The sequence below is a fragment of the Patagioenas fasciata genome, chromosome 11 (assembly GCF_037038585.1).
Source record: "Patagioenas fasciata isolate bPatFas1 chromosome 11, bPatFas1.hap1, whole genome shotgun sequence".
In the NCBI taxonomy this organism is placed as follows: domain Eukaryota; kingdom Metazoa; phylum Chordata; class Aves; order Columbiformes; family Columbidae; genus Patagioenas; species Patagioenas fasciata.
Window position 1 is genome coordinate 19,221,200 of NC_092530.1, and position 19,662 is coordinate 19,240,861.

At 57.0% G+C, this 19,662-nt stretch overlaps 4 protein-coding genes across 8 annotated transcripts in view; 3 read left to right on the forward strand and 1 right to left on the reverse strand.

The window, feature by feature from the left end:
- MED12 (mediator complex subunit 12) overlaps positions 1–4,748 on the reverse strand; it is a 37,023-nt gene extending 32,275 nt beyond the window's left edge. For both annotated transcript variants that reach the window (XM_065846414.2, XM_065846413.2), the window contains exons 1-4: positions 4,566–4,748; positions 4,123–4,227; positions 3,116–3,307; positions 1,205–1,364 (exon numbers count right to left, since the gene is read on the reverse strand). In XM_065846414.2, the coding sequence (XP_065702486.1) occupies positions 1,205–1,364; positions 3,116–3,307; positions 4,123–4,227; positions 4,566–4,664 (556 nt within the window). In that variant the 5' untranslated portion in view covers positions 4,665–4,748. The remainder of the gene's footprint in view (positions 1–1,204; positions 1,365–3,115; positions 3,308–4,122; positions 4,228–4,565) is intronic.
- Positions 4,749–5,620: 872 nt separating this feature from the next.
- On the forward strand, positions 5,621–10,863 carry IL2RG (interleukin 2 receptor subunit gamma). 2 transcript variants are annotated; one of them, XM_065846551.2, is made up of 8 exons: positions 5,621–5,792; positions 7,648–7,738; positions 7,961–8,145; positions 8,304–8,446; positions 8,555–8,717; positions 9,143–9,251; positions 9,323–9,407; positions 9,511–10,863. In XM_065846551.2, the coding sequence occupies exons 1-8, from the start codon at positions 5,705–5,707 to the stop codon at positions 9,709–9,711; spliced, it is 1,065 nt and encodes a 354-aa protein (XP_065702623.1). In that variant the 5' UTR covers positions 5,621–5,704; the 3' UTR covers positions 9,712–10,863. The 2 variants fall into 2 exon arrangements, with proteins under 2 accessions (XP_065702623.1, XP_065702624.1); XM_065846552.2 differs by having other exon boundaries at positions 9,133–9,251; positions 9,511–9,671.
- Positions 10,864–11,416: 553 nt separating this feature from the next.
- On the forward strand, positions 11,417–12,396 carry C11HXorf65 (chromosome 11 CXorf65 homolog). The gene is made up of 4 exons (XM_065846553.1): positions 11,417–11,666; positions 11,841–11,975; positions 12,078–12,146; positions 12,251–12,396. The coding sequence occupies exons 1-4, from the start codon at positions 11,417–11,419 to the stop codon at positions 12,394–12,396; spliced, it is 600 nt and encodes a 199-aa protein (XP_065702625.1).
- A 902-nt stretch (positions 12,397–13,298) lies between these two features.
- Positions 13,299–19,662, forward strand: LOC136106202 (sestrin-3-like). Of its 3 annotated transcripts, none has more exons than XM_065846394.2 (9): positions 13,299–13,476; positions 15,375–15,578; positions 15,785–15,967; positions 16,083–16,319; positions 16,406–16,517; positions 16,780–16,898; positions 17,334–17,524; positions 17,847–17,991; positions 18,274–19,662. In XM_065846394.2, exons 1-9 carry the CDS (start codon positions 13,411–13,413, stop codon positions 18,361–18,363), a joined length of 1,347 nt encoding a protein of 448 aa, XP_065702466.1. In that variant the 5' UTR covers positions 13,299–13,410; the 3' UTR covers positions 18,364–19,662. The 3 variants fall into 3 exon arrangements, with proteins under 3 accessions (XP_065702466.1, XP_065702467.1, XP_071669626.1); XM_065846395.2 differs by having other exon boundaries at positions 16,780–16,883; XM_071813525.1 differs by lacking the exon at positions 17,847–17,991.

Consider the following 19,662-nt stretch of genomic DNA (forward strand, 5'->3'; position numbering starts at 1 on the left):
TCTAAAAAGTTCAGAAAAAAAACAGAAAGACAAAGAAAGAAAAACAAGTGCCCCAATATCAGCTTTGCTTGTGGCCTGGGAATGGTAGGGACGAAGAGGCATCCACAGAAGTAGGGAACAAGGGCAGCAGGGTTACTTAGTACAACAAAAGAAAGATTCTTCAACTGCAGTTGCTGTGAATCAGCCTGTGGAGAGAAGAGGCTTTCCAGCACAGAGCAGTGTTAGGCCAGCTTGGTTCAACAGCTCCCATAATCTGTCAGACAGCAGAAACACTGGAAACACTTCAACTCTAAACTCACTCTACATCTCTTTCAGATTTAGCAGTATAAAAACATGATCAATGATTTTTTCTTAAATTGTTTTTCCTAAAATCTAACTGTATAAGAGACAAATTCAATACACAAAATGACAGAAGGATTGCAATCATCTGGGACAATGCAGACGACAAAACCGAAGGCAAAATATGCGAGAATGTGGAACAAACAACACTGACAGGGTCAGCAGTAGGACAAATGAATACCCAAAGGAACAGGAAAGTAAAAGGAATAAATATATCTAACAAACCACTCAACGTCAGAAATAGAGCTAAGAAGCCTGTGTAATTTTTATACCAAATATAAATAAGACAGAAAAAAATATTCCTGGACTGCAGCTGTTAATACTGCTTTTCAAAGGAATGTGGTCGAGTCCTGTAGTCACAGCCATACAAAACAGAAAACAGCAAAGGGAGCTCCCCTGGGCCCCTGTAATCTGGAGGAGGCCAGGATGCAAAGGATGTTAGATATGAGATCCAGTAGGGCTTAATGAAACTGGCAACACAAACAGGGAACAATATACTGGAATTCTCTGGTAAATGTACTTATTCACTTAAGAAGAAGCTAATCAGTGATTGCTAAATTACAACATTTACATTCTTCATAGGGTAAGAAAAAAACACGTTACACTGAAGAGGAGCACAGAAGACCTTAATGGGAAAAAAGAAGAGACAGACTCTGAGGAAGTATTTGGGGCTGCTAAGACTTATTTTTCAACAGCATACTCTCATAGGTGGGCCCTGTTGTTTTAGACAGTTACGCACATCAGAGCACTTATAAGCAGGAACAAAGTTTATATGGATTTTTAGGCTAGCTCTTACTATTCAAGAGCAGGCTCAGAAGGAAACATCTGGGCTGGACAAAATCAGTGCTTCACACAAAGTGCTTACCAATGAAGGGATCAATGACATGACGCTTTTTCACCTTGGTTTCTGTGATGGCAGCATAATAGGCACAAGTCATTTTGATGAGCCAGGCTGCTCTCATTACTGGAACAGTGTATTTCGCCAAATAACCAAAGACTTCTTCCTTCTTGCTGAAGATGGGCACCTGTAACAGAATTGAATTGCAACCAATGGCTTACGTGGGAATTATTCCAAAGCAACTACACATGCTGTAGGCACTGCAAGCTATGAAAAATGTAAAAAGGGAAAAGGTACTGTGTTTCTCCATATCTCAAAACACCTTTTGCAAGAATTCACATCTGGTCAGAAAGCAACAGTACCAGAGCTGCATTTCAGTATAAACAGAAACAAAACAAATTGAAATAAGACAGAAAATAAACTTCTACCACTGTAAATCCACAACCTGAATCCTACAAACAGCTTTGAGGATATCCTCCAGAGAGTATATAAAAAAATACAAAAGGTACACACTAAGGACTGAGTCAGAAACACAGAGTACCTACTGTACAGACTGAAGATAGGACCCTTCATTTCATAAACAAAGAAGAGACAAGACAAAAAGTCTTGTAATATCACGAGCAGCCAACAGAAGACTGTGAGAAACAGGCAACTGAGTACCATGGTACAAATAATTAATTAATTCAAGATTCAAAATTAAAGAACATGGGAGGATACCAGCGAAATCATCAGACTGCAGATCTATAAACCTGGAAGCAATAACACATCACAGGAAAAAGTACAGTTGTGGGGCTCATTTCCACAGGATACTACAGAGAGCAAAAGTATGCATGTGTTCACAGAGGAATGTGACAAATTCACAGAGAACAGGTCCATTTGGTAGGTATCTCAAAGTCCCTGAACTACCAACAGTTCAATCACTTACTTGCTATGTTTCTTATATTCTTCCCAATTGCTCTCCGATACCTCAAAGACACCAACCAGTTGGCTACTGACAGTTGTTGCTTTCTTGTCTAATTTCATGAAAACTGATGGAGCCCACTGCAGGAAACCAGGAAAGGCCTTGAAAGGTTCAAGGTTTCACAATGGCCTCAGGAAACTGACATCCAACACGTAGAGAAGGACACAAGGACTAAGTTTATAAAGAGACAGATTCGGGGAAAATACGATTACTTCATTTCCCCCAAAAAGTGAGTCAGAACACCAAGGACCAGGCAAACTCCAGCTTCTAAACTACGTGCTCTGCTACCATTTCACAACTGGGAGTTATGTTTCTCCACAATGCCTACCAGATTGCTGAGTTCCTTGTTTATAGGCCCACCCTGACAGAGAGTTAGTTCCCCTTGTTATTTGGCCCAATAAAATGGCAGAGTAAGACTCTTCTTTCTTCTTTCATACACTACAGAATTCACTGTTACCAGGGAAATATGTAACCCTTGTCCCCAGGGCACAGAAATTCTCTATCCTGGCTGAGACCAGGCTAGAATACACACATTCTTCTCAGCTTAAAACCAGAAATACGTCACTGCAACAGAAGTCTGGGAAGGCACTCAGCTGATTATTTCCAGTAATTCTCACTATGACTTTTCAAGAACTTGAAAAACCCTCCGTAATAGGAATGCTCCTAATCTAAACGACAGACGAAAGGCAACAATGGCAGCTCTTCCAAAAAACATCTGAACCTTATAATAAATGAGCCAAAAGCCAAAAGGCAAAGTTGAACACAACCTCCAAACAATGGACGAGAGACCAGTTCTTTGTGTGGGGACAACTACAGCCAGTGCACTACAAATCCTGGATATGTTCTTCAAGCTGAAAGCTTCAAGAGATGTAAAGAGAAGAAACCTCTTCAAATAGTAAAAACCTTCTACAATAGACTTTGGCAACAAGCATAGATTAAATGCTCTGCCCTGTGAGGCAGCCTCTCCTGTAACCTACCTTCTTAGCGAGATGAGTGAGGGGCTTAGTTCCAGCCAGATCTGTGAACCAGTTGTTTATGGCACTCTGAGAACGTGCTGTCACCAGCCAAAAGTTATCCTTCTGATTCACCTGGGGTTTCCGCCTTCCCGTGTCAGGCAGTGTATTGCAGCGCAGCTTTTCTGCAATAATACTGCTAAAATTTGAACTAATCTGAAAAAAAAAAAAAAAAAAAAAAAAAAAAAAAAAGAAAAAAGGATGAATTACAGTTCTGTGTGCCTAAAATCCCATGTATCATTCCTACCATAAGTCTCACCAGAATCAACTTTTGAAACACAAAATGCTGCCAAAGATTTCCTGTGTTATACTTGCAAAGAGGAATGCTTCCAGACAACTCAATACAGTAAACAAGCAAGGACTCAAGCTGAGAGGGAACAACTCTTTACAAATACTTGTCAAACCAGACAGAAGGCTTCTCAGACAGACGTCAGCCAAGGAAAACAAATACACTGTGTTTATTGATTGCCTTCTATCCCAGGTCATTACTAGTCCTCTTGTCGTGGAGACCAGGAAATTAACATCTTGATTTTAGAGACTGGAAAAATGCAGCTGAAGCCTGTTATATAATTCCCATGTTTAAATTGCCTGATGTTTCCAACAATCTCACTTGTGTTCTACCATGGCCATGACGTAACCAAACCAAAAAGAACTTTCCTGCTTCTGATATCCTAGTCTTCTGCTTTAATTGCAGAATATAAGCTCTAGATGGTGGCTTAACAGAGACTGCAGATACAGACCTACCCCTAAGATGTACGAAGCAATAAAAGAACCTGCTCTCTCAGAGATGCGACACAGTTCCAGAAGAATGCAGAACTTTGGTTCTACAAGGACAGAGGGTTAGGTCCTAAATTCCCTGTCCTGAAGGGAAAGGTCTTCTGGTCCGGGACACGGGAAAGGGATGAGATACCAGACCAGCTCCTACAGGCTCCAAGCCCTGCCGAACCCCCCACCGTCGGGGTGGCTCTCACCTTCGCTGGGTTGAAATTGACATTTTTGGCGCTGCCGTGCTCGTCCCCGGAGACCGCGGGCTGGTTGTTGAAGCCTTGTTTGACGTTCAGAGCGGTCAGCTCATCCTGCGGGGGAAGGACGGTCAGCAGGGCCCGCCAAGGCCCCTCCGCGCCAGACGCCCGCAGCCTCCGGCCCCGCGGCGGCCCAGCCAGCGCGGAAAACAGGGCACAGCCAGGGCCCGGTGCTCCCGACCGCCCCCCGGCCCTGGGTGCCGGGATACAGGAACCGCGGGTTCCCCGGACAGATCCCCACATCCACAACCCGGGGCCGGGCGGGATGAGCCCCTCAGAGCTCCCCACCCGCACCCCGGGGGCTCCCAGCGCACCCCCGGGGCCTCCTCACGGCCAGCCCCGGCACGGCGGCACCGCACCCCGGGTACCCCCCACACGACCGGCCCACGGACCTCCTTCTGCTTGGGGTCCTGCGGGTAAACGTCGGGCGGGCCGAGGCGCGGGCGCTTGAGCGGACGGTGCTCGTAGCTGAGGACACCGAACGCCGCCATCCCGGGCCGGCCGGCGGGCAGAGGCGGCCGGGCCACACCAAGGACCGCCGCGGCCGCCCGCGCCTGCGTCCTGCGCCGAGGCCGCCCGAGCGCCACCGGAGAGGCCCGAGCGACGCGCCGCTGTCACGGGCGCCGCCGAGCGAAGCCGGAAAATCCCGAAGCTGGAACGAGGAGGAACGAAGAGTCCCGAGCGCCGCCGGGGAGAGCCCGAATCTGCGCCGAGAGAAGGCGGAAAGTGCCGAAGACGGACGGGACGGCCCGAGGGGCACGCGTCGCCCCCTGGCGGAGGAGCTCCGCCGGCGGCTTGCAGGGTTGAGGTCACGTGATCATCCCCCCATTCCCCCAACCCGAGCGGCTTCATCGTCAGCCCGGGACCTCCCGCAGTCCCCGGCTGCCCGAGCTGCCCGGGACACCTCCCCAGCGCCCCACGGCCATTGTCCCCCGACCACATCTCCGGCGCTGCGCCCGTAACTGTCCCCTCTTCACTGCCCCCCACCACTAGCCTATACGAATACCCCCCCATAAGTGCCCCCAACTCCCTACAACTGCCCCCATGAGCCCCTTTGTGACCATTTATCTGTAGCTGCCCCACGGGACTGCCCCAGTGACTCCCAGTTCCCCCCAGTTCCTAGGGATGCAGCCCAGGACAACCGTGGTCAGGCTGTGGGTTAGGATCCCCGCACCAGTCCTGCTCCTGCAGGGCAGCCCTGTGGGGGTGAGCCCTGTGGCATGGCAGGGAGAGCTATGGGAACATGGCAGGAGGAACTGGGGATCCCGGCGAGGCGGATGGTGGAGATCAGAGGAGTGAGTTGTGGGGCTTGGGCAGGAAGGGTGGCGGGGCCCCAGTGGAATGAGCTGTGGAGCCCCAGTGTGGTGACCCATGGTCCCACTGGAGTGACCCGTGGGGTGCCACAGGGGCGGGCCCCTCGGTGGCAGGCGGTGCCGTGGGGCAGGAAGCCGCATGGGTGCGGAAGCCGGCAGCCCTGCGCAGTGGACTGTGCACAGCAGTTGCTCACACGCGCCCCACGGCTCACCCCGCCATGGCGATGCCCAGCACCTTCCTCGTGCTTGTCCTCCTCCTCCACTGTGGGCTGGGCCACTGCTTTGCTGCTGCCCACAGCCGTCCAGGTAAGTGGGCACATGGGCCTAAGGGGGAAGAGGCCACAGTGCCCCATGAGTGGTGGGGCTGGGTGACGTCACTCCCTGGTGATGGTGGAAAAGGACAGGACGTGGGGCTGCGTGGGCTGGTGAGCCATTGGGGTGTGCGCCAGAGACGCCAGGACCCCACGATCCATCCCAGGAACCCCAGCACCTACACTGCCCCTGGCAGTGGGGCTGCTGGGGGAACCCTGTTTGGTGTCCTTGCTCCCGCTCTGGCACTAGAACATGGCTGACACCACCAGCACTATGGCTGCTGGCCCTGCAGCTCTGCTGGCCCAAGAGGTCCCAGCCCTGCAGCTCTGCTGATCATGGGGCTGCCAGCACCGCAGGCAGTGCTGCCAAGAGGGACCCTGGCCATGGGAGTCCCTGTGGTGGGGGGTACCCTGGGCATGGGCATCCCTGCGGCGGGGGACAGCAGTAGGATGCAACTAGCAGATCCTGTTGGCCTCTTGCATCAGCTGGCCATGGTGGCAGCCGGCAGATCTGTGCCATCTGCCCCTTCCATCCCAGTCATGTCAGCAGTGCCACATGCAGGCAGGGACAGCGGCTCCTCTTTCTACCCGGCACCCTCGCCCCAAGCATTGTCTTCAGAGAAAAAATCCACTTCTTGGCTGGCTGTCAGTAAAACACCAGCTTTCCATGGAAATGCAGCCCGTCTGTATCCCTGGACATCCCAGGCTGCCAGGAGGGTGCCCTCCCTCTCCACTTGCGGAAACAACCGGAGCACAACTCCTGTTTGCTCCATCGTATTCCATTACAGCCCAGGAAAGCTCAGCTCTGGCCTTCTCATCCCCCAATGGTGCTGGCTGGTGGTTTTGGATCTCAGAAGGGACCAGATGTCCCATTGCCTGATTTTTAGTGGGAAAATCCCATTTTCTTGGAGCCTCCAGGACAGTCCTCAGCTGCCAGCAGCTGTTTTGGCACTTGCAAGGGCTCTGCGAGGCACCTCAGTCCATCAGAGGGGCTCATCCTGCAGCGAGCTGTGCTGGCAGCCACCAGAACAGACTGTGGCAATAACTGCTGGGGGGTCTGGTATCACCCTGGTGGCCCCGCAGCCCCCAGACAAGCCAGGATGTGGCCTCCAGCTGTGTGGGCAGGAACGGGGCTGGCACAGCACAGCGGAAGGATGGGGCAGACGAGCTGGCGTGGGCGCCTGGAGAGGCTGCTCAGCCTCCTGGGGTTTGACATCATTTACTGCAGAGATCAAACCACTGGGGCTTGTGCCCTGGCCTCGTGGCAGAGAGACTGCAGTGGGAAGCACGGCCCAGCATAGACCCCATCACCCAGACACAGCAACACATGGACACCTGCAAGCACCCAAAACACTGACAGCAAAATCAGTTTAGCTAGGATGGAAACATCAGGCACAAATCCTGGAAAACCTGCGATTTTTTAATGAGATAAGCAAAATGGGTTGGCAAGGAGAGGTTTCTGTCCTGTCCTACAGTGTCAGGGACTGCAAACAGTGTCTGCAGATGAAGGAATTGGGGTGAAACAGCACATCTAGAGCAAGAGGAGCCAGTAGCATGAATGTAGGAGTGACAGCTGCTTGGCCAGCAGTCCTTTGGAGGCAGATGTGGGGTTTCTGGCAGCCTGGGCATCACCAGCGTGGCATGTGTGAATGGGGTGGCAGTGGCCTGGCATTGCAGGCAGGCTGCATCACAGCTCCGCTGGGAAGAGCCAGGCTTGTTGGGCTCACATGGAGGAAGGTTGACAGGGATGCGCAGGGACTCCTGGCATGTGCTGTGTCTCCCTGGTGCACCCCCGGGCCTTGGCGCAGCCTCTCACCACTGCAGTGCCCAGCTGTGTCTGTCCCTTGCAGGGGTGGAGTGTGTCCTCTTCAACGAGGAGTACATGACCTGCATGTGGGGGAGCAGAGAGACACTCACGGCCAACTACTCCCTCTACTACTGGTAGGTGCCCCCGCCCCACAGCCACCCCACAGCAGACTGTTCAGCAGTGGGTCCCCACACAGGAGGCTCCTGCTAGCATTGCTGGTCCCAGCATCAGCCTGCTCCTCTTCCCCAAGCCCAGGGTGGGGAGGTTCTGACTCTGTGGCAACTAGGGAGAGAGGTCCCAGGGAGGGTTGGGGCGTGCAGGGTCTTGGGGAACCCCAGTAACCCCTTGCGGCACAGGTACGAGAACAGGTCCCCTGTTGTGGAATGCAAGCATTACCTGCAGGACCAGGGCATCAGTATTGGCTGCTACTTCAACCAGAGTGAGATCACCCAGTTCCAGACATTCCGCGTCCTCGTCAATGCCAGCCTTGGTGGCAGGACCCTGGACATCCCCAGCAAGCCCATGCAGCTGCAGGACCTGGGTAAGGAGCAGTGGCGGGCACACACCCTTCTCCTCTGTGGGGCTGCTCTGGGGCAGGAGGTGGTCTGTAGGTCCCCAGGGCAGCCCCATCATGTCCCAGCTGGCGGTGGGGCCATTGGGGCATGGGAAGAGCACTCACTGGGCATCAACTGCAAACAGTGAAACCAGCGGCACCCATCAACTTGACCATCCGCAACATGAGCAGCAACCAGCTGCAGCTGACCTGGACCTCCCCATACCCAAAAGCCCAGTGCCTGGAGCATGCTGTCAAGTACAAGAGCAACAAGGACACCAGCTGGACGGTGAGAGGCCCCAGACATGGCACCCTCACGGTTGTGCCCAGAGATGAGCCGCGTACCAGCCTCCACAGCTGTGCCAGCCCTCATTACATGGCCCATGTCTCTCTGCAGGAGCACCAGGTGAAAGGTGATGTCTTCTCCTTCCCCAGCGTGGACTACGAGAAGTACTACACCTTCTATGTGCGCAGCAAGATCAACAGCTACTGTGGCAGCACCCAGCTCTGGAGTGAGTGGAGCGTCCCCGTGGTCTGGGGCAGCAACTCCACTAGCAAGGGTGAGTCCTGGGTGCTGCGGCAGGATGGAATGGGCTGGGGTGTGATGGGGCTCAGCAGGTGAGAGATGGCCAAGCAAGTGGAAAACTGGCCCAAGGCAGCAGATGTAGGGGTGAGACCCACCTGGGCACCTGGGGCACAGGCAACAGCATTGGCTGTGTCTTTCGCACTTCTGGAAGCCAAACACCCCCTGCCAGCAGGACCTACTGACTTTTACCAGGGGTTCTTAACCCTGGAGGGCTGCTCTGGCACAGCTGGTCACCAGCCAGTTGTGGTGACAGCATGGCAGGGACTGGCGACAGACCCCTTCTCCAGCCTCTGCTTCCTGCTGAGCCCTGCTATGGACAGTGCCATGACCACCACAAAGGATCACCACTGCCATGGTGGTGTGTCAACTAGGGGCCTGTGTCACTCCAGCTCTTTCCAGGTTCAGTGGAAGAGCAGCTGCACTGGTTCTGGATCCACACAGTCTTGATCCCCATCGCCTCCTGCCTCCTCTTGCTGGTTCTCCTCATCCTGCTGGTGCGCATGGAAAGGTGAGTGTTTGGGGCTGGTGGGGGACAGCAGCGCTGGGTCCCTTCCCTTCCAACATGTCTCTCCCATGCAGGGTGTGGGTCATCCTCATGCCCCGAATCCCCAACCCCAGCAAGAACTTCGAAAACCTTTTCATCACTCACAACGGCAACTTCCAGGTAAGGCAGCTGTGCACAGCCCTGCCCCAGTCTCACCCCCTGCCCCACGGGGTTGGGACTGGGTTGGGTGGTGGCTCCTCTCACCCTGCTTTGCTCCCCGGAGGAATGGGCTGGAGTCCCTAAAGACATCATGGAGAGCTTCAAGCCCAACTACAGTGAGAACATCTGTCACGTGTGTGAGCTGCCCCCCAAGGAGAGCTACGAGCCCCTCTGGGAAAGCAGCAACCACCCACCAGTGACAATCAACACCTCATCCGTCCCCAGTGAGCACAGCCCCTACAACAACAGCTACACAGGAGTGTGATGCACTCCTGCAACCCCTGCACCACACCTGCTCTGCACCCCTGCTGCCCTGCAGACATCACTCCCTGCTCCCCCACTACCTCTCCCAAATACCCAGGACCCCCAGCCCTGCTCCCTGCCACAGCCACGCTCAGCACCTTGCAACTTGGCGGCTGTACTGCACCACAGGGTGCTGGGTGCACCCCCGGGTGCACTGTGTGGTGTATGGGTACACGGCATGGTGCACTGGCTGCAGTGAGTGGCACCCCGGGTGCGCTGGTGCTCTGGATGCTCTTTGTGGTGCATCAGGTGCACTGGGTCACTGCTCTGGCTGTATTGCAGCACAATGGGCACACTGCACGGTGTGCCGGCACCTGCCCTGTCCTTGTGATGTCCTGGAGGGAAGGGTGACATTCCACCACGAGCCCTGTCAGGTGAAGGAGCCCCCGTGGGGCTGCTGCAGTGGAGCAGAGCCATTGGAGGGCTGATGGGCTCCTGTTACAGATTGTCTTAGCCTAAGTTTGGGCCTTAGCTTATAGAACTATTTGGTATACTGTTTCTTTTATAACTTGCTTAGAAACTGCTTATAGAGAACTTGTTTATCGTAACTCAGCATAAGTTTTAGGAAACAAGTTAGGAACAACTTTTAGGAACTATCTGTGAACTTCTGAACTTTCTGCCTCAGTAAGAAGGGCCCCAGAGTCAATTCAAGCCAGAATATACGGGAGCTTTTAATCATCATCATCATCAGAAGCAATATCCCTAGAGATAAGGAATGAAACAGCACGTCTGAAGACAAGAAACAGCAGAATGTGAGAACTTACTAATGTTTTGGATGTTGCCGAGGGCTCTTTTCAACTTCCCAGCTGCAGGTGCAATATAGCAACTGGTGGTCAGCACCTAGATTGAAGTCCAGGCTAGTCAGTGAAAGACAAAAAACCACCCTCAGAGATAAGAAACACACAATTCAAGGCATTCAGTGAAGAACAGGGAAGTCCCCAGACTCTAATTTTACAACTGGCCTGAATTGACATGCAAGGGGTGGGAAAATTAGCTGGTAGCGTTATAAATGACCTGGGTTTTCTTGCTCAGGCTCCCTGTCCAGAAGCACCCAGCTTGAGCTGCTCTATGCCGCTGTACCCTTAAATAAATGACTCAAGAAGAATTTCTGGAATCCATGCCTGAGACTCTGCTTTGGGAAACCTGGGGAAAAGAGACTTCCTCAACAGCTCCCACAGTTCTCCCATGGAGCTCCACACTGGGCTGCTGGGGGCTCACCAAGCCCCCTTCCCTGCTTCAAGGTGCCCAAAAGGACACCCAGGGATGTGTCCTACAGGGTGACAGCCCGGGGGCCTGGCCCAGCTGATGTCAATCCCAGCTGTAGCCAAGCAGGCAGGAGCCACTGGCCAGTGACAAGGACACCAGGGCTGGGGAATGCCAAGGGCCAGAGGGGCCAAGCCACCATGTCATCCCCATCCCCGAGAGCTGCTGCCCCTGAGGCACCAGGCCAGCCTGGATGTCACCTGGGGCCTTGCTGCTCCTTTGCCCGCAATAAAGCTTTGCTGTGCTGGAGGTTGGCTGGGCCCCCTGGCAGGCTCTGGAGGAAGCGGTGGCAGAGCCAGCCCACTGACCTCCAACCTTACCAGTGCTGCAGGGCGAGGTCCGGCCCCACTGTCCCCAGAGTCCCAGATCCACCATCCCCACCATCCTGGGCTCACAGCAGCAGGATGTTCATCCACATCAAGCACGGGGGTGAGTCCCCTCCCAGCCATCCTGTGGGTTGCTGTTCCCCAGGCATGGGGGGGAAGCACCATGGCCTTGCTGGGCTCAGCCTCTGTGGCTGCTACCAGGGCCGCCAGTTGCCCTCAGCCGTGGCTGCTCTCCCCGCAGATGACCAGCACTTTGTGGCCAACACGGACTGCGCCGTCTTGCGGCTGCTCTCCTATGTGAGGAGGATGGTGGGGGTCCCCGACACCGGTGAGTCCTGGCTGTGGGGCTGCAGCTCCATTGGCCTTGGCAGAAATACCAGCATCTCATCCTGTCTCCATTGGGGTGCCACACAGGCCCTCTGTGATGTGGGCACAGCGGTGAGGTGGGGGGCCCCTGGCTTACCATGCCGGCAGCCCACACACCTCCCACTGTTTTTTCCAGACATCATTGACCTATGCGATGAGCTGGGCACCCCCAAGCTGCTGTTCCAGGTGACCAGCCTGAGCGAGAGGGCCAGTGACTTTCTCCAGCCACATGGCACCTACTATCTGTGCAGGGTGGAGTTTAAAGTGCCTGGTAGGTGTCCAGCCAAGCAGAGCCCCATGGTCCCTAGAGGTCCCAGCAGTGCCCGGGGCAGTGGGCACAGAAGGCACGAGTGATCACAGGGCCATCCCACAGGGAGTGAGGAAGACCGCACAACCTGGTCCTTCACACCCCTCCTGGAGAACCCCAGCTCAGCACTGACAGGTGGGCGACAGGACGGGATGGGGAGCAGCCAGGCAGGTGGGCACGGGGCGGGGGACTCGGCACTGGGGCTGCCACAGAGTCCCCAGCCCCATCTCCGGTGGCAGAGGGCCTGCGGCTGCAGGGTGAGCGCCGACAGAGGAGGGCAGCCCGTAGGATGGCAGAAGACAGGAGGACGCCTGACACAGAGACATTGACCTCCACAGCGCAAAGCCAGGGAGAGGTGAGAGGCTTCCAGTGGACACCAGGGTAGCGGGCGTGGACTTGCTTACCTTCACCAAGGCCACCTCTGTCCTGGGGACCGGGTGACACTGTCAGCCACAGGCCAGCCCTGCCCAGGGGGCCATTTCACCCCTGTGGCCTCCAGCACCTTGTGGGCAGGAGCTTCCCCATCCCCACGCCCGCTGTTCTCACACCCTGTCTCCCTTGTACCTCCCTGTCCTGTACCCATGCCTGATGTCCCTGTGCCGCATCACCCCATGGCCCACTGCCTTGTTCCCATGCCCGTTGTCCCCAGATGTCATCATCCTTATAGCCCACTGCCCTGTCACCATGCCTGCTGTCCCCATGCCCCATGACCTTCATGCCTCACTGCCCTGTCCTCCACCACCTTCAAGCTCCATACCTGTGACCACATCCTTGTGCCTCGTCGTCCCCACACCCCTCCCGCCCTCAGCACCCTGCTTGTCCACACAGGGGAAGGCATTGGGGCGAGATCGGAGCAAAGCGGGGACAGAGGTGGCCCGGCGCAAGGTGGCTTCACCCTCCAGAGCACGGCAGGGGCCGAGCCAGCAGGACACGCAGCGCTGAGGCTCAATAAAGGCTGGGGCCGTCCCCATGGCACTGCTCGGGCTGTGACCATCCCTGGGGACGGGCAGGGCTCTGGTGTGGCGGGTGGCAGCCAAGGGAGGGGACGAGGACAAGGGCGACACGGGGACACGTCGTCCCCGCACCCCGGCCCCATAGCGCCCCCCAGCGGCGGGCAGATCCGGTCCCGCCCCCTGGTGGGCGGGGCCTCCGCGCTTGACTGACGGGTACCTTTCCATCCCTGCCCACGTGGTGCGCCGAGCTTACGCCCCCTCGCGGTCGATTGCGGGCGCCGCGCCGGCGGTCCCGCCCCCCCGGGCGCTGATTGGTGGAGGCGGAGCGGCAGACACGCCCCCTCGCGGCTCGGGCTGCCGCGGTGCCCGGCTCAGCGGTGCCGGGACGGGCACGACCGGCGCCGGTCACTGGTGCTGCGCACGGCACGGGACAGTACGGGCTCACCATGATCGTGTGTCCCCAGAGCGTGGAGCACCCCCGAGGAAGCCGGTGCCAGCGGCTGCCGGGGCAGGTAGGACCCGGCCCGCCGCGACCACCGAAGCCCGTACCGGCGCACCGGGCTCGGCCCCTTCTCGCCGCCACCAGCCCGGCTTGGCTGCGGCACCAGCAGGCCAGAGCATTTCCGCCGCCCGCCGACGGTGCGCGGGGCTGACGGGGCAGCGCTCTCCCGATGCCGTGGCCGGCGGCACGGTACCGGTACCGGTGCGGCGGCGCCGTCCCCGTCCTCTTTGTGCGGGATGCGGGAAGCGCCGAGCCTCCATCACTGCCAATCAAACTTGTTTTTCTCTCTCCGCCTGCACTGCCCGCGCCGCGCACCGGGGGCGCTGCCGCCGCCCGCACAATGGAGCCCCAGTTACCGATCGCCGGTACCAGCCCCGGCACCGCCGTGGGGACCCTGGCCGCGGACAATAGCAGTTCCTCCGTCCCCTCGAAAACGGGGTCGGACGGACGGGTAAAAGGTGCCCGCCGCGGCCGCGTCCCCAGCAACACCGGCCAAGCCACGGTTGCAGCAGAGCCGCGGTCTCTCCTCACGGGCCGATGAAGACCCGGGGCTGGGGATTTCAGACCGCGGGGTCTTGCCCTGCTGGGCGGGGGGGAGGCGGGGTCCCCCGGCCCTTCTCCCGCGGCGCTGCCCGGGCTTGTTCCCGGTCGCAGGGCGCAGGACCGGCTGGGCTCCTCCATCCTCTTGCCTGCTTTACATGCAAACTGCTGCCCGTCGATTGGCTGACTGGGCAGCGCTGGGGCATCGTTCCCCCGGCAGTACCTGCCCGGGCAGGGAGGGGGTGAGTCTGGCGGTGGGTGCTGGGTCGGGGTGCCTATTGATGTTCAGGGGGATTGGACACACAAAAGACCCGCAGGGACGAAGGCGATGCACCCGCCACCCGGGTCTGTTGGTGGGCACAGGAGACGGGAAGAAAGATTGTGACTGGAAAGGGTGAGGAAGGTGATACCAGGGGTTATATGAGAGGCTGGGGAGACAAGGCTGGGGGGATGTGGCTGGTGATTCCAGCAGGAGAGACCCTGGGTGAGCTGGTGCTGTGGGGAGCAGGCAGGAGAACCAGCTGGGGGCTGAGGGCTGAGGTGAGTGGCTGCTCTGCACTTTCCTTCATCCTCCCCTTCCAACCCATGTCTGCCTGGTTGCTCACTCCATCCTCACCTGGACAACCAGAGTGAGGAGAACTGGTGGCCCCAGAGACTGAGCCACAGGCTGGTCATACAGCTCCTTGCTGGGGACCACCTTCTCCTGGGGGGCATGGAAGGGCCTCAGCTCCTCCACCTCTGCGCACCCGAAGATGAATGGCTGTATTCCCATGGGTGTTCTCAGGGCAGGTCATATTCCCAAGCAGGGGGACTTTCGCAAGTCACTTCTGGTTTGCACCTCCTCCCGTGGGACAGACAAGCCAGTGCTCTTCCTGGTGGGTGCCAGGACATCACTTGCCCCTTGGCTTGACGGGGCAGGAGCTGCTCAGCTGGCTCCACAACCCTTCCCCCCTCCCAGGATGCTTGGTGCTCTTGGTGCGTGGCGGTAAGGCTGATGAGCTGTTCTGGGAGGTCTTTCATCTGTCATGTTTCTCCTGCTCTGACCTTGCATTTGCCTCTAAGGCTGCAAGGAAACATCACTGCTAGTTTGCCCTTTGCTTCTGCTCACCAGGCAATGCCCTCTCCCAGGCAGAGACCAACCTGTGTTTCTTGCAGCCTGTCCTCCTGCTAGCAGTGACCCCACCAGGCAGTGCTCTGCCCATCTCCCCCACCCAAGTCCTCTGTGGTGGCTTCTGACCTGATGGTGTCCTGGTAGCACCGAAGCAGAAGAGGGGATCCCAGCCCCTCGCAGAGCCCGAGTGTGGCTGGGGTGGGCTGCTGAAGCGAGAGTTGCTCTGGGGAGAGCTAAGCAGAGCGCATTCCCTGCAGGTAGTGAAGATGTCCGGCAGTGACCCCGAGCGTCCCCAGTTCCTGTTCGTGAAGGTGCTGGCGAGCCGGGGGCGGCTGGAGGCGGTGACCCAGCAGATGGGCTACCACCCACAGTACCTCGACAGCTTCCTCAAGATGCAGCACTACCTGCTGCACATGGATGGCCCTCTGCCCTTTGACTGCCGGCACTACATTGCCATCATGGTAAGCCCCGCTTGGGAGCTGCTGGAGGGGACGGGGGGCTCCACTCAGCCCTGTGAGGCTCCCTGCCCTCCCTCCACCAGACAGCCTGTGGTGCAAGCTTCTCTGCCGAAGCCAAAATCATGATGGTTGGAGGTTGGGCAAGAGGTGGGCGTGGGGTCCCAGGATGCCTGATGCAGCATGGGGATGCTGATGTGCTGGTCTTGCAGGCAGCTGCCCGGCACCAGTGCCGGTACCTGGTGAACCTGCATGTGCTGCAGTTCCTGCGGGCAGGGGGTGATCCCCAGTGGCTGCGCGGCCTCGACTTCATCCCCCCAAAACTCCGCAACCTCAATGAGATCAACAAGATCCTGGCGCACCGGCCATGGCTCATCACCAAGGAGCACATTGAGGTATTTTGGGGGGGGATATCAGCCAGGGACCAGGGCAGCAGTGGGGACAGCAGCACCCCCAGTGGGTGCCAGCATGCTGTCCATGTTGCATCACTGGTCTGTCTGTGTCTTGCAGAAGCTGCTGAAAATCAGTGAGTGGAGCTGGTCACTGGCAGAGCTGGTACATGCCGTTGTCCTCCTGGCACACTGCCACGCACTCGCCAGCTTTGTCTTCGGCTGTGGCTGCGAGCAGGACGAGGGGCCAGGAGGCCGAGGCTCCCTGAAGCCCTTGTCACCTGGGAACCAGTGCTTCTGCGAAGCCACTGCTGGCAACGGCTGCAGCCAGGAGCTGCTGCGCATCAACCGCAAGCGGGTGAGCCCCCGAGTGTGGGTCTGTGGAGGGGTGGGGCGGGTGTGGCTGGGACCGCTGCCCTCACCCCCAAGCCTGTGTCTGTGCAGTCCCTGGACTCCTGCATGGAGCTGGATTCCCTCCGGGAACGCATGCAGCGGATCCACGTGGAGACTGAGGGCAGGGAGGAAACGAGGCTGCTGCAGCAGGACCGAGAGGAAGGTGAGGGGCAGGGAGCAGGGGGAGGTGTGCAGGATGGGAGTTTGTATGGGATACCTGGGTGTTGTTCTTTCATGTCTATTCTTATAATTTCCATGAGGTATAGTTCGGAGAGGGGCTCCTGGGATGCTGGTGGCAGGGGGAAGAAGCCAGTGGCACTTCCCAAAGAGTCACAGCAAAGCCCAGATTTTGACATGTGCTGCAGCTGGGAACAGGGCAGCTGAGCATCGCTCTGACCCATCTGTGGGGCTCTCCCCTCTTGCAGATACCGACGGGGAAGTCACCAATGCCACCAATCTTTCATGCTACATGCAGGACCCTGACTTTGGATACCAGGACTTTGCCCGGCGCGATGAGGATCAGACGCAGGTATTCAGAGTCCAGGTGAGGTTCCTGCTCTCTCGGTGGGCAGCAGCCCAGGCTGCCACCTCTCCTCTCTTCTCCACTCCTGGTGGGAAGCAGACAGTCATGGGGGTGCTTGTGCAGCCCAGATCTGGCACAGCTGCTTTTGCAAAATGCCCAAGTGGGGAAACTCAATTCTGAGGGGGAACCTGCCCCACTAGGGTTGAGGAGAGGGAGGTGACCGGTGACTTCTGTTTCCAAGGGCTGCCTGTTTCTTCACATGGCCCTCAGAGAGGCAAGGGTTGAAATAATTCAAAAGCTGTCTGATGAGGGATGTTGTGGTTCGTGGCAGAGCTGCCCCCAAAGCAAATCTATTGAATTCTGCTGCATCCCAAGGTCTCCAGCCCTTCTTCCTGGGAACATGCCCTGGGCTCCTTTTTGCAGTTGTGAAAGAAAGCCTCTTGCTGTGCTCAATAGGATTACTCCTGGGAAGACCATGGCTTCTCGCTGGTCAACCGGCTCTACTCTGACATCGGGCATCTCCTGGATGAGAAGTTTCGGATGGTGGATGGTCTGCAAAGCAGTGCCATGGCCAAGCGCCAGGGCTGTGAACCCTCTGTCTTCAAGCGGGGCATCTGGAACTACATCCACTGCATGTTTGGCATTAGGTAGGGAAACCAACATTGTGGTCCAGGGGAGAAAACAGAGCTGGCCCAGGCGGCAAGAGGGTAGGGCACTCGAGTTGTCTTGCAGATGGGTTTGGAAAAGAGACAGAGGTGAATTGCCTGCCTGGATGTTGGGCCAGGAAGGGCAGAAATACTCAGCTTCTCCAGCCAGAACAGGGGGCTTTGGGGACAGGGCTTTAGTGCCTGGTGGCCACTGCTGCATGTCCCCCTGCCCCACAGCTGTGCTGTGCCCCAGGCAGACCATGGGTGAGATGCTCCACAGGGACACGGTGCTGGCCGTGACTCGCCCCTGTGCTCCCTGCAGGTACGATGACTACGACTACGCAGAGGTGAATCAGCTCCTGGAGCGAATGCTCAAGGTTTACATTAAAACCGTAACCTGCTACCCAGAGAAGACAAACCCAGAAATGTTTGACAGGTTCTGGAAGCAGTTCAAGCACAGTGAAAAGGTGGGACAGTCAGCCACTGGCTCTGACTGGCTGTGGTGGGGCTGGGAGTGGGCAGGGGCTGCAGGCTGGGGTGATTCGTGGGTTGTGCAGGAAACCATTGAGCCACCAAACCAGTCCAAGGCTGCAGGACTGTATGGAGGGGGAAAGGACAGCTGCCTATACTGGAAAAATTGGTGGCATTTCGTCTCATGCCAAAAGACTCACTAGCCCAGGCGGGCACTTGCTTGCACTGCTGCCCACAGCACACTGCAGTTGCCTGAATGTCTCTTCCTTCTCCCTTAGGTCCATGTGAACTTGCTGATCCTGGAAGCCCGAATGCAGGCAGAGCTGCTGTATGCGTTGCAGGCCATCACCCAGTACATGATCTCCTAGGAGGTGGAGAGCTGCGCTGCGGCAGGGCCGGGCAGCATCCTCTATCCCTGGACTCGTGCATGTCCCGTCATGCTGGGACGGACAGCGAGGGATCACTTTATTTAGTTTACTTGACTGTCTTGTTCCTTTTTTTTTTCCCCCCCTTTGTGGGGCTCACTGAGTGGCCCCGTTACGTGCAATTACCAAACTGTGAGGCAAGTCCATGCTGCTGAGATGTCAGTGTGATGCTGGAGACTTGAACCTGTCCAAGGAGGACTGCCAAAGGTGGGGTAGAGGGAGGCGGGAGGGGGCTGGGGGCATTTTAGTGGGATATTCCCCCATGAGCAGAAACTCCTTGCCTAGGTGCTGTAGGAGCCTCAGCTGCTGCAGGGAGGGCAGAGGGGAGAGCTGGCTTCCTTCCCTGTGCTGCAGTGGCTGGCCTGCTTGCAGGCCACCCTTGGGCACCTGGCCTCATTGGGGTGATGCATCTCATTTGGGAACAGCTCATGGGTGCATTGCAATGTCTTGGGTTGTGTGGAGCACTGGCTCCAAGCAAGGGCCCTTCTCCAGCTGGGGACAGGAACGGAATGCACTTGCTGCTTACATGTCTGCCCTTTAGGTCTATGTGCCAAACCCCTCTGGGATGGATGAGAGATGACCCAGGAGAACTTCAAACTGTGAAGCTCTTGCTGGCAAGGTGCCCTAGTGTTCTACCTTCTCTGACAGGGGGTGATAAGGTGTCTGACAGTGTTCAGGCTCTGGAGGTTTCTGCAGAGGACTTGGCAGTCCTCAGGGAGCTTGTCTCAAAGCCCCTCCTCTGCCTCCCTTCAGCAGAGGGGCAGAAGGAACAAGGGAGGCTTCCTGAGTTCACATGGCTTGTATCTTCTTGCCATGATTAGAGGGCTGGGGTCCTGTGCCCACTCGCTGCTCAACAGCATGGTGGAGGAGCCTGCAGCTGGCACCAGTGAGCTATGGGAAGCTTCTCCTTGAACCCGGACTGGGGTCCTCCCTGGGCTGTCCCCGTTTGAACAGAGACAGCCTGCACACCAGCCCTGCTCTCTGCCTGGCAGGCAGGAGCTCCCCGCTGTCCCAGGGCTGCTCCCTGCCTGTGCCTCAGCCCCTGACTGGAGAAGTACAAGGGACCTGGAGAGAACGAGGCCACCTGTGATATGTGGGAGCCTGAAGCAAGGGCAGATGTCGAGTCAGCCCAGCACACGCTGCTTCAGTCGACCTGTTTACTGCGTAAATGTACGGGGAGAAAACCTTGTGTATGGAAGCTACAGAAAAAGCCTATTTTTGCTATAAATATATTATGTTTGA

What these genes read in the sequence shown, in the direction of transcription:
- C11HXorf65 (XM_065846553.1), top strand. Translation starts at nt 11,417, where the DNA reads ATGTTCATCCACATCAAGCACGGGGGTGAGTCCCCTCCCAGCCATCCT. An exon ending in GGTGGGGGTCCCCGACACCG is followed by an intron (nt 11,667 to 11,840) that starts GTGAGTCCTGGC and finishes TGTTTTTTCCAG; the next exon opens with ACATCATTGACCTATGCGAT. An exon ending in GGTGGAGTTTAAAGTGCCTG is followed by an intron (nt 11,976 to 12,077) that starts GTAGGTGTCCAG and finishes GCCATCCCACAG; the next exon opens with GGAGTGAGGAAGACCGCACA.
- LOC136106202 (XM_065846394.2), top strand. Translation starts at nt 13,411, where the DNA reads ATGATCGTGTGTCCCCAGAGCGTGGAGCACCCCCGAGGAAGCCGGTGC. An exon ending in TCACCAAGGAGCACATTGAG is followed by an intron (nt 15,968 to 16,082) that starts GTATTTTGGGGG and finishes TGTGTCTTGCAG; the next exon opens with AAGCTGCTGAAAATCAGTGA. An exon ending in CACTGCATGTTTGGCATTAG is followed by an intron (nt 17,525 to 17,846) that starts GTAGGGAAACCA and finishes TGCTCCCTGCAG; the next exon opens with GTACGATGACTACGACTACG.
- IL2RG (XM_065846551.2), top strand. Translation starts at nt 5,705, where the DNA reads ATGGCGATGCCCAGCACCTTCCTCGTGCTTGTCCTCCTCCTCCACTGT. An exon ending in ACAAGGACACCAGCTGGACG is followed by an intron (nt 8,447 to 8,554) that starts GTGAGAGGCCCC and finishes GTCTCTCTGCAG; the next exon opens with GAGCACCAGGTGAAAGGTGA. An exon ending in CTCACAACGGCAACTTCCAG is followed by an intron (nt 9,408 to 9,510) that starts GTAAGGCAGCTG and finishes TGCTCCCCGGAG; the next exon opens with GAATGGGCTGGAGTCCCTAA.